The sequence below is a fragment of the Malus domestica genome, chromosome 04, assembly GCF_042453785.1.
Source record: "Malus domestica chromosome 04, GDT2T_hap1".
NCBI lineage: Eukaryota > Viridiplantae > Streptophyta > Magnoliopsida > Rosales > Rosaceae > Malus > Malus domestica.
This window is the reverse complement of record NC_091664.1, coordinates 8,431,973-8,443,604: the sequence shown is the minus strand read 5'-3', so window position 1 is coordinate 8,443,604 and position 11,632 is coordinate 8,431,973. Positions and strand designations below refer to the sequence as shown.

General features: G+C 35.1%; 2 protein-coding genes across 3 annotated transcripts; both read left to right on the top strand.

Moving 5' to 3' along the window:
• Nucleotides 1-339: 339 nt before the first annotated feature.
• Nucleotides 340-1,193, top strand: LOC103408266 (protein P21-like). Its single transcript, XM_008347125.4, has one exon. It carries the CDS (start codon nt 403-405, stop codon nt 1,078-1,080), a length of 678 nt encoding a protein of 225 aa, XP_008345347.2. The 5' UTR covers nt 340-402; the 3' UTR covers nt 1,081-1,193.
• An 8,229-nt stretch (nt 1,194-9,422) lies between these two features.
• Nucleotides 9,423-11,084, top strand: LOC139195255 (protein ANTAGONIST OF LIKE HETEROCHROMATIN PROTEIN 1-like). Of its 2 annotated transcripts, none has more exons than XR_011579941.1 (3): nt 9,423-9,927; nt 10,022-10,247; nt 10,998-11,084. XR_011579941.1 is itself a non-coding variant. In XM_070820467.1 (3 exons), exons 1-3 carry the CDS (start codon nt 9,457-9,459, stop codon nt 10,797-10,799), a joined length of 1,155 nt encoding a protein of 384 aa, XP_070676568.1. In that variant the 5' UTR covers nt 9,423-9,456; the 3' UTR covers nt 10,800-10,833. The 2 variants fall into 2 exon arrangements, 1 of the variants encoding a protein (XP_070676568.1); XM_070820467.1 differs by lacking the exon at nt 10,998-11,084 and adding an exon at nt 10,342-10,833.
• Nucleotides 11,085-11,632: the final 548 nt, after the last annotated feature.

The following is an 11,632-nucleotide window of genomic DNA, read 5'->3' as shown; positions in this document are numbered from 1 at the left end:
CTAAATATTAAAATTCATCTAATAATAATAAGTATGATAGAAACGATTACCACCATTTGTGCAATGGTGAGAAAAAAATTCACTTTTTTTTTTCGTACACATTTTTTACAAATTTTTATACATAACTTCTTCTTTGATTTATTCAATAAAAAGTAATACTAAAAAGATATAGTATAAAAAGAGAAAATTGGAGATATTTATCATTTATTGGAAAAGTCTCTCACTTTTTTCTTGTGGAAACTTGACGCGGTGGGCCTAGGCGGAAATGTTGAGCTAATAAACTAACGTCATTTGATGACGAACATAAGTACTACGAATGCTCTATATAACTTCATGAGCCACCTTAGAATTCAAAACACAACCATACAAAACTACAAATTTTGGTAAAGCTTAGCTCCCACAATGAGCCTCCTTAAAAGCCTCTTAGTTTTCTCCATCCTATGTGCCATTCTCTTCTTTGCATCAACCAATGCAGCTCGATTTGACATCCAAAACAACTGTGCCTACACTGTATGGGCAGCTGCTGTGCCAGGCGGTGGCCGCCAGCTCGGCAAAGGCCAATCCTGGGCCTTAGATGTGAGTGCTGGTACCAAAGGGGCTCGCATTTGGGGCCGGACGGGATGCAACTTCGATGGAGCAGGACGTGGCAAATGCCAAACGGGTGATTGTGGGGGTGTCCTCCAATGCCAAGGCTATGGTCAACCACCAAACACCCTAGCTGAATATGCCCTTAATCAATTTAACAACTTGGATTTCATTGACATCTCTCTTGTTGATGGGTTTAATGTACCTATGGAATTTAGTCCCACGTCTGGTGGGTGCACTAGGAGGATTAGGTGCACGGCTGATATTAACGGGCAGTGCCCTAACCAACTGAGGGCTCCAGGAGGCTGCAACAACCCTTGCACTGTGTTCAAGACTGATCAATATTGTTGCAATTCTGGAAATTGTGGCCCTACAGACTTTTCTAAGTTTTTTAAGAGTCGGTGCCCGGATGCTTATAGTTATCCTAAGGATGACCCAACCAGTCTATTTACATGTCCTGGTGGAGCTAACTACAAGGTTGTCTTCTGCCCATGATTGAAGCATATATGTGCTTCCTTGCTACAAGGCATATATATCTGCTAGTGTTTACAATAAGACATACGATGCAATAAGGTCGTGGTACATCAGTTGACCAAGTTATCAGTTTATTTCAGTTCTTATTTTCTTCTTGTTTGATCAGCTACCGGATATCATCAGGGCTGTTTTGTATTGTATTGCTTGATCATCGATAAAAAGCTATAGTTTTAATTTTAAAAAATCACGTCTTTGGCAGCACATATAATGGTGTGCATTATGTAACAAAGTACTTGTAACAAGTTAATAATTAACCATCCAAGCAACTATAGCTTCACAATTTCCCTAATTAAGAAAGCTATAATTTTACATACTTTCCTTTTATGTAGTTAAGCGGAAAAGTAGACGTTTAAGGACTAATCATCCAAGCAACACTAGCTACACAATTTCCCTAGTTAAGAAAGTCCAAAGGAGGATACTCAGCAAGTCATTTAACCTACAAAAAAGATCTGTTGAGATATATATAAACATTATCGCGGTTACCACTTGGATATCACATCATTTTTCAATTAGATTCTTCAACTAGAGTTTGTTTTATCATCTAAGCCTGATGAATCAACATCATTTCATCTTTAGGCTCGTTTTTATATGTTGATTCAAGTATATGTTCATTGTTCATCTTACAGTTTAAATTATACTGCGTTCTAAAACAAAGCATGCACAGTGAATCAATGATTTAAGTATCTTATCTTTTTGGTTATATGTTTGAATATCAACAATCCTAGTTAATTAATAGGAAACTTTAATAAAAAGAGTTTGGACCAACTTTTTCTTAACAAAAAACCATCATAAACTTTTATTTAATCAAAAGAGCTTGATATTTAATTAGGTCTTGCAAACGGGTCGTGTCAGTCGTGTTCGTGTCGTTTTCGTGTAACACCTGTTATCTTAACGGGTCGTGTCGTGTCACATCCGTTATCTTAACGGGTCCTTAACAGGTCGTGTCACTTTACCCAACGGGTAAAGTGACCCGACCCGTTATGACCCGTTAAGAAAAATATATTTTTTTTCTTAAATTTGCACATACCACACATTGCCACATAAATATTACTTCAAAACATTAAAACACATTTGTCGTTTAAGTACTACATCTACACTCGAAAATAAGAGCCTAATAAAAAAATAATACATACACTACTAATCTATTACAAATTTTAAATGTGCAAGGATATGCAAAATGAAACAGTTTTTGTTTTCAAGGTTGTGAAATCTTTCTCAAAAGTTTAAACCTTAATTTACAAAATCCTCGATTTACATCGATCATCATGAAATTGGAACTTTGGCTTGATCTATTACCTTCAAGAGTTATGTTGATGATATTTTCAGTAAGGTTTTCCACGTCATAACTATCTTCTGCATAAACTAAGCATAGAAAAACCAAACATTAAAAATCATTCAAATTATGAGAAGTTTACCAAAATAATTATGAAAAAAAATAAAACAATAGTACTATACCATACTTTTATAACGTATAAACATAAGATTTTGTGGTATCCACTAGTGTAAATATTTTAAATTGAAGATCGAATTCAATCATTGTATTCATATAAGGTCAAGGAGTGTAGTTGTAAAAAATCATCAAAATCGGAGTTAAATTAACCGTTAAATCGTGATTTTTCGTTTATAACCGTCGAAAAGTTTTGTCCCGTTACGTGCTCTCTGAATGTTTGTTTTTTGCAATTTTTGGCGTATGCGATCTCGAAATATATACAAATATGTTTGACGGTTAGATCATTGAAACTAGTTTCGTAGAATGAGTATCCCATCAAAACAATAGATTCACTAATACTTAAGAGTTTATTCATACTTTTATTAAGTATAACATAAGATTTTGTGGTTTCCACTAGTGTAAATATTTTAAATTGAAGTACGAATTCAATCATTGTATTCATATAGGGTCAAGGAGTGTAGTTGTAAAAAATCATCAAAATCGGACTTAAAATGACCGTTAAATCGTGATCTTTCGTTTATAACCGTCGAAAAGTTTTGTCCCGTTACTTGATCTCTGAATGTTTGTTTTTTGCAATTTTTGGCGTATGCAATCTCGAAGTAAATATAAACATGTTTGACGGTTGGATCATTGAAACTAGTTTCGTAGAATGAGTATCCCATCAAAACAATAGATTCATTAATACTTAATAGTTTATTCATACTTTTATTAAGTATAATATAAGATTTTGTGGTATCCACTAGTGTAAATATTTTAAATTGAAGATCGAATTCAATCATTGTATTCATATAGGGTCAAGGAGTGTGGTTGTAAAAAAACATCAAAATCAGAGTTAAAATGACCGTTAAATCGTGATTTTTCGTTTATAACCGTCGAAATGTTTTGTCCCGTTACTTGATCTCTGAATGTTTGTTTTTTGTAATTTTTGACGTATGCGATCTTGAAGTATATACAAATATGTTTGACGGTTGGATCTTTGAAACTAGTTTCGTAGAATGAGTATCCCATCAAAACAATAGATTCACTAATACGTAATAGTTTATTCATACTTTTATTAAGTATAATATAATATTTTGTGGTATCCACTAGTGTAAATATTTTAAATTGAAGATCGAATTCAATCATTGTATTCATATAAGGTCAAGGAGTGTAGCTGCAAAAAATCATCAAAATCAGAGTTAAAATGACCGTTAAATCGTGATTTTTCTTTTTATAAACGTCGAAAATTTTTGTCCCGTTAATTGATCTCTGAATGTTTGTTTTTTGTAATTTTTTATGTATGCGATCTCGAAGTATATACAAACATGTTTGACGGTTGGATCTTTGAAATTAGTTTCGTAGAATGAGTATCCCATCAAAACAATAGATTCACTAATACTTAATAGTTTATTCATACTTTTATTAAGTATAACATAAGATTTTGTGGTATCCACTAGTGTAAATATTTTAAATTGAAGATCGAATTCAATCATTGTATTCATATAAGGTCAAGGAGTGTGGTTGTAAAAAATCATCAAAATCGAAGTTAAATTAACCGTTAAATCGTGATTTTTCGTTTATAACCGTCGAAAAGTTTTGTCCCGTTACTTGCTCTCTGAATGTTTTTTTTTTTGCAATTTTTGGCGTATGCGATCTCGAAATATATACAAAAATGTTTGACGGTTGGATCATTGAAACTAGTTTTGTAGAATGAGTATCCCATTAAAACAATAGATTCACTAATACTTAAGAGTTTATTCATACTTTTATTAAGTATAACATAAGATTTTATGGTATCCACTAGTGTAAATATTTTAAATTGAAGATCGAATTCAATCATTGTATTCATATAAGGTCAAGGAGTGTAGTTGTAAAAAATCATCAAAATCGGAGTTAAATTAACCGTTAAATCGTGATTTTTCGTTTATAACCGTCGAAAAGTTTTGTCACGTTACTTGCTCTCTGAATGTTTGTTTTTTGCAATTTTTGGCGTATGCGATCTCGAAATATATAAAAACATGTTTGACGGTTGGATCATTGAAACTAGTTTCGTAGAATGAGTATCCCATCAAAACAATAGATTCACTAATACTTAAGAGTTTATTCATACTTTTATTAAGTATAACATAAGATTTTGTGGTATCCACTAGTGTAAATATTTTAAATTGAAGATCGAATTCAATCATTGTATTCATATAGTGTCAAGGAGTGTAGTTGTAAAAAATCATCAAAATCGGAGTTAAAATGACCGTTAAATCGTTATTTTTCGTTTATAACCGTCGAAATGTTTTGTCCCGTTACTTGATCTCTGAATGTTTGATTTTGCAATTTTTGGCGTATGCGATCTCGAAGTATATATAAACATGTTTGACGGTTGGATCATTGAAACTAGTTTCGTAGAATGAGTATCCCATCAAAACAATAGATTCACTAATACTTAATAGTTTATTCATACTTTTATTAAGTATAATATAAGATTTTATGGTATCCACTAGTGTAAATATTTTAAATTGAAGATCGAATTCAATCATTGTATTCATATAAGGTCAAGGAGTGTAGCTGCAAAAAATCATCAAAATTAGAGTTAAAATGACCGTTAAATCGTGATTTTTCTTTTTATACCCGTCGAAAAGTTTTGTCCCGTTAATTGATCTCTGAATGTTTTTTTTTGTAATTTTTGACGTATGCGATCTCGAAGTATATACAAACATGTTTGACGGTTGGATCTTTGAAACTAGTTTCGTAGAATGAGTATCCCATCAAAACAATAGATTCACTAATACTTAATAGTTTATTCATACTTTTATTAAGTATAACATAAGATTTTGTGGTATCCACTAGTGTAAATATTTTAAATTGAAGATCGAATTCATTACTTGTATTCATATAGGGTCAATGAGTGTAGTTGTAAAAAATCATCAAAATCGGAGTTAAATTAACCGTTAAATCGTGATTTTTTGTTTATAACCGTTGAAAACGTTTGTCCCATTACTTGATCTCTGAATGTTTGTTTTTTGCAATTTTTGGCGTATGCGATCTCGAAGTATATACAAACATGTTTGACGGTTGGATCATTAAAACTAGTTTTGTAGAATGAGTATCCCATCAAAACAATAGATTCACTAATACTTAAGAGTTTATTCATACTTTTATTAAGTATAACATAAGATTTTATGGTATCCACTAGTGTAAATATTTTAAATTGAAGTACGAATTCAATCATTGTATTCATATAGGGTCAAGGAGTGTGATTGTAAAAAATCATCAAAATCGGAGTTAAAATGACCGTCAAATCGTGATTTTTAGTTTATAACCGTCGAAAAGTTTTGTCTCGTTTCTTGCTCTCTGAATGTTTGTTTTTTTGCAATTTTTGGCGTATGCGATCTCGAAGTATATACAAACATGTTTGACATTTGGATCGTTGAAATTAGTTTCGTATAATTCGTATCCCATGAAGTTCAATGGTGTGTGTGTGTATATATATATATTTATTTATTAAGTAGATTTAAATCTATTTATTTTGTATGTATAATTATTATAGTTTTTAGGGGTATAAAATTTAATATATATATATATATATAATTATTATAGTTAATATTTTGGGTATAATTATTATAGTATATATAATTATTATAATTATTATAGTTAATTTATATATATATATATATATATATATATATAATTATTATAGTTTTTAGGGGTATAAAATTGTTAAATTAATATATATATAATTATTATAGTATTTTTTTAGGGCACGTTTGTTTGACAGGATTAGCAAGGCTTGGACTGGACAGGACTATAGTCCTGTGTTTGGTGTGCAACCGGATTAGCTTTAATGAGCTTAAGCCGGACTCGGTCGGACTAAAGACCTTCTTAGGTGGTCTTCGCGAGCAACCCCAAAACCCAGCGGATTCGTAAGCCAGAGCAAACCGAGAGAGTTTCTGCCTTCCCTTCGTCCCTTCGTCCCTTCCTCCTGTCTTCCCTCGTCCTCATCTCTACGTTCCCTCTCATTTTCGTTGCCGTGCTCTCTCATCTTCTTCCTCCTCACCCTCCTCTGAGCGCCTTCCTGTCTCTGCATCTGCTCGCCTCATCTGAGTTGTACGGTAAACTTCGATTCTTCTATTAATTGCATGTATTTGTGTTGTAGAAGGTAATTTTACTGAGTTTTATGTGATTTGATTGTTTTGGGTTTGATAATTTTTGAATCATAGAGATCTGCACTTGAATAAATTAGGGTTTTGATATTTAGGTGAAATTGAAATTAGGATTTGGGCTTTTCATAAGATGAGATTGAACTTGGGAATTTAGGATGTCAATGTTGTAAAACTTGGAAGTCCTACCCACATGTTGTTTTCGATTTTTAAAAATTGGGGTTTCAACAATGGGAGTACTTTATGCTTGTGTGTGTGTGTGTCTGCGTGTGTGTGTGTCTCTGTGTGTGTGTAGTGTATGTAGTGTGTGTGTAGTGTATGTAGTGTGTGTATGTATGTACTGTGTTTGCAGTGTGTATGTATGCAGGGTGTATGCAGTGTGTGTGTACTTGCAGGGTGTGTGTGTAGTGTATGCAGTGTGTGTGTGTAGTGTATGTAGTGTAGTGTGTGTGTGTAGTGTATGTAGTGTGTGTATGTATGTACTGTGTTTGCAGTGTGTATGTATGCAGTGTGTGTGTGTAGTGTATGTAGTGTGTGTATATGTGTAGTGTTTGCAGTGTGTATGTATGCAGTGTGTGTGTGTAGTGTGTTTGCAGTGTGTATGTATGTAGGTTTATGCAGTGTGTGTGTACTTGCAGGGTGTGTGTGTAGTGTATGCAGCGTGTGTGTGTAGTGTGTGTAGTGTATGTAGTGTGTGTGTGTAGTGTATGTAGTGTGTGTATGTATGTACTGTGTTTGCAGTGTGTATGTATGCAGTGTGTGTGTGTAGTGTATGTAGTGTGTGTATGTATGTACTGTGTTTGCAGTGTGTATGTATGCAGTGTGTGTGTGTAGTGTATGTAGTGTGTGTGTAGTGTATGTAGTGTGTGTATATGTGTAGTGTTTGCAGTGTGTATGTATGCAGTGTGTGTGTGTAGTGTGTTTGCAGTGTGTATGTATGCAGGGTGTATGCAGTGTGTGTGTACTTGCAGGGTGTGTGTGTAGTGTATGCAGTGTGTGTGTGTAGTGTATGTAGTGTGTGTGTGTGTAGTGTATGCAGTGTGTGTGTGTAGTGTATGTAGTGTGTGTGTGTAGTGTATGTAGTGTGTGTATGTATGTACTGTGTTTTCAGTGTGTATGTATGCAGTGTGTGTGTGTAGTGTATGTAGTGTGTGTGTAGTGTATGTAGTGTGTGTATATGTGTAGTGTTTACAGTGTGTATGTATGCAGTGTGTGTGTGTAGTGTGTTTGCAGTGTGTATGTATGCAGGGTGTATGCAGTGTGTGTGTACTTGCAGGGTGTGTGTGTAGTGTATGCAGTGTGTGTGTGTAGTGTATGTAGTGTGTGTGTGTAGTGTATGTAGTGTGTGTATGTATGTACTGTGTTTGCAGTGTGTATGTATGCAGTGTGTGTGTGTAGTGTATGTAGTGTGTGTATGTATGTACTGTGTTTGCAGTGTGTATGTATGCAGTGTGTGTGTGTAGTGTATGTAGTGTGTGTGTAGTGTATGTAGTGTGTGTATGTATGTAATGTGTTTGCAGTGTGTATGTATGCAGTGTGTGTGTGTAGTGTATGTAGTGTGTGTGTAGTGTATGTAGTGTGTGTATGTATGTACTGTGTTTGCAGTGTGTATGTATATGCAGTGTGTGTGTGTATGCACTGTGTGTGTGCAGTGTGTGTGTGTATGCAGTGTGTGTGTGTATGTGCAGTGTGTGTGTGTGTATATGTATGCAGTATGTATGCAGTGTGCAGTGTGTGTGCAGTGTGTGTGTGTATGCAGTGTGTGTGTGAGTGTGTATGCAGTGTGTGTGTGTGTATGTATGTGGTATGTATGCAGTGTGTGTGTGTGTGCAGTGTGTGTGTGTGTGCAGTGTGTGTATGAGTATGTATGCAGTGTGTGTGTGTGTAGTGTATGTATGCAGTGTGTGTGTGTGTGTGCAGTGTGTGTATGAGTATGAGTATGTATGTATGCAGTGTGTGCAGTGTGTGTATGAGTATGAGTATGTATGCAGTGTGTGTGTGTATGCAGTGTGTGTGTATGTATGTATGCAGTGTGTGTGTGTGTGTGCAGTGTGTGTGTGTGTATGTATGCAGTATGTATGCAGTGTGCAGTGTGTGTGCAGTGTGTGTGTATGCAGTGTGTGTGTGTGTGTGTGTGCGTGTGTGTGTGTGTGTGAGTATAAAAACAGAGTGTGTGTGTGAGGGTAAGAGTGTGTTGCACTCTGTCCCCGTGTGTGTGTGTGTGTGACTGTGCAGTGTGTGAGTGTGAGTGTAAGTGTGAGTGTGAGTGTGTGTGAGTGTGAGTGTAAGTGTGAGTGTGAGTGTGTGTGAGTGTGAGTGTGTGTGCCGTGTGTATGTGTGCAGTGTGTGTGTGTGTGTATGTATGCAGTATGTATGCAGTGTGCAGTGTGTGTGCAGTGTGTGTGTATGTCCATGTGTGTGTGTTAGTGTGAGTGTGAGTGTGAGTATGTATGTGTATTTTGCACATTTGTCCATGAGTGTGTGTGTATGTACTTGGTTTATAACCATGATATTACAATGTGAATGTTTTGTATGGTGTGGGGTTGATGCTGAATTGCAATTTTTTGTGGTTGTTTGTTGCAGAGAAGAGAAGCATAAACAGAAGGCTAAGGCTAAGGCTACTGCATTACAGGTGTCCTTTAATTTCCCTCTTCACATGCAATGCCTAGGAATGATAGCAATCCTCATACTATTGTTTTTTTTTTTGTTTGGATAAATATGGATCGAAGGAAGCTTTTATTGATCTTATTGTTAGAGATGTCTTATTTGGAGACAATTTGTATTTGTACGATTCTTGTGGTGATGATGCTACGTGGCAAACAGAGACATGTTGAACGACCCACATTGACTAACCGTTCACTTATTAGACGAGAGATTAGTTTGTGTTATCTGAATGGTATAATAGGGAATACTGATACTGAATGTGTCAACGAATTGAGAATGGATAGAAGGACTTTTGGCATATTATGCGACTTACTTCGTCAAGATGGGAGGGTAAAAACTGATGGTTTGGTGTCTGTAGAGGAACAGGTGTGTATGACTTTACAAATATTAGCACATCATACTAAGAATCGTAGTGTTGGCGGTAGATTTTATAGGTCGGGAGAGACTATAAGTAGGTATTTCAATAGCGTATTGCAAGGAATTTTGCGATTACAAGGTATCCTACTAAAAGTCCCCCAGCCTGTGCCTATTGATTCTACAGATCCTAGGTGGCGATGTTTTAAGGTATGATGAGAATTTTTTTTCATTTTCCCTAAGCTTTAACTCTTCATTCCCTTTGTATAAATTAACAAAAACTTTTTTATTTTTTATTTTTAAGAATTGCTTGGGAGCATTGGATGGAACACACATTGATGTGCATGTACCTGAAATTGACAAACCAAGATACCGAACAAGAAAGGGTCGAGTCGCAACTAATGTGTTAGGTGTGTGTTCAGGAGATATGCAGTTCATATATGTGTTTCCGGGGTGGGAGGGTTCCGCATCAGACTCTAGAGTGCTACATGATGCAATTAGTAGGCCTAATGGTTTTAAGGTACCAGCGGGTAAGACTATTACTTAGTCTCAACTTTGTAAGTTAGGTTTAGTTCTGTTTGTCAACTACAAAACACTAATAAGGTCTGTTTTTTTTTTCATTAGGTTGTTATTACCTTGTAGATGGTGGTTATAAAAATGGTGAAGGATTCCTTGCACCCTATAGAGGAATACCTTATCATTTATCTGAATGGGAGGGACGAACACCTTCTAATAAGGAAGAATATTTTAACATGAAGCATTCTAAGGCAAGGAATGTAATTGAACGCTGTTTTGGCTTGCTAAAAGGAATGTGGTCGATACTAAGGAGTCCATCTTTCTATCCGATAAGGACACAAGGTCGAATAATTACCGCTTGTTGCCTACTACACAATCTTATTAGGCAAGAGATGTCTGTAGATCCAATGAAGAATTTGCCAATAATAGAAGATGGACAAAATACAGAAGAAGGTGAATATGTTGGTAGTGTTCAAACATCGGACCAGTGGACTGCAATGAGGAATGATATGGCTCAGGAAATGTATAATGAGTGGAGAGCAATTAGGAACCAGCAACCGAACTAGCTATATGTGTTAATGATAACATTTTATTTTAGTATTCCTTTTTATCATGCATTTGTTAGATATTAGCACAATGATTGGATGGTATGCAAATTAATTGGATATTATGCAAGTTGATTGGATATTATGCAAGTTGATTGGATATTATGCAAATTGATTATTTGTATGGTATTTTCCTTCATTAAAATATTTTTTGTTTAGGTATGGATAACGAAAATTTTTTGAATGCTACTCAAGAGCCAAAAGGAAGAAGGCGTAAATGGGAAGCATTTGAGGAAGAAGTATTACTCGGAGTTCTTGAGGATTTTGTTGCTCGGAAGCAACGGTGTGACATCGGTGCTTTCAAACAAGGTACTTTGGTTGAAATAGCAAAAGCTGTCAATGTTTTATGTCCTCATTCAAATATAAAGGCAAATCCACATATTGAGTCCAAGTTGAAGAAATGGAAAAAAACATATAGTATGGTCGTTGACATGATAAACACAAGTGGATTTGCATGGAATGATGTCAAAAAGTGCGTTGAAGTTGACAGTGATGACGCATGGCAAACTTATGTGCAGGTTCATATCCTATTTTATTTATGCATTAGTTATATTCTTGCTGCTATATTTGTTACGCATGCTAAATTTTAGTTTTGCTATGGTGATATAATCTTAGAGAAATAAAGAAGCCGATGGATGGAGAAGCAAACCTTTTCCACTGTTTGATAGATTTGCATATATATTTGGAAAAGATCGGGCTACGGGTAATGTAGCCGAAACCCCTGCTCAAATGGTGGAGGAACAAAGTTATGATCATGTTGGTGAAAGTGATATTGGAGGTGATAATTTTGTTTC

Coding starts and splice junctions, on each gene's coding strand:
- LOC103408266 (XM_008347125.4), top strand. CDS start 403: ATGAGCCTCCTTAAAAGCCTCTTAGTTTTCTCCATCCTATGTGCCATT.
- LOC139195255 (XM_070820467.1), top strand. CDS start 9,457: ATGTCTTATTTGGAGACAATTTGTATTTGTACGATTCTTGTGGTGATG. Junction 9,928..10,021: donor CTAGGTGGCGATGTTTTAAG/GTATGATGAGAA, acceptor TTTATTTTTAAG/AATTGCTTGGGAGCATTGGA. Junction 10,248..10,341: donor TGGTTTTAAGGTACCAGCGG/GTAAGACTATTA, acceptor TTTTTTCATTAG/GTTGTTATTACCTTGTAGAT.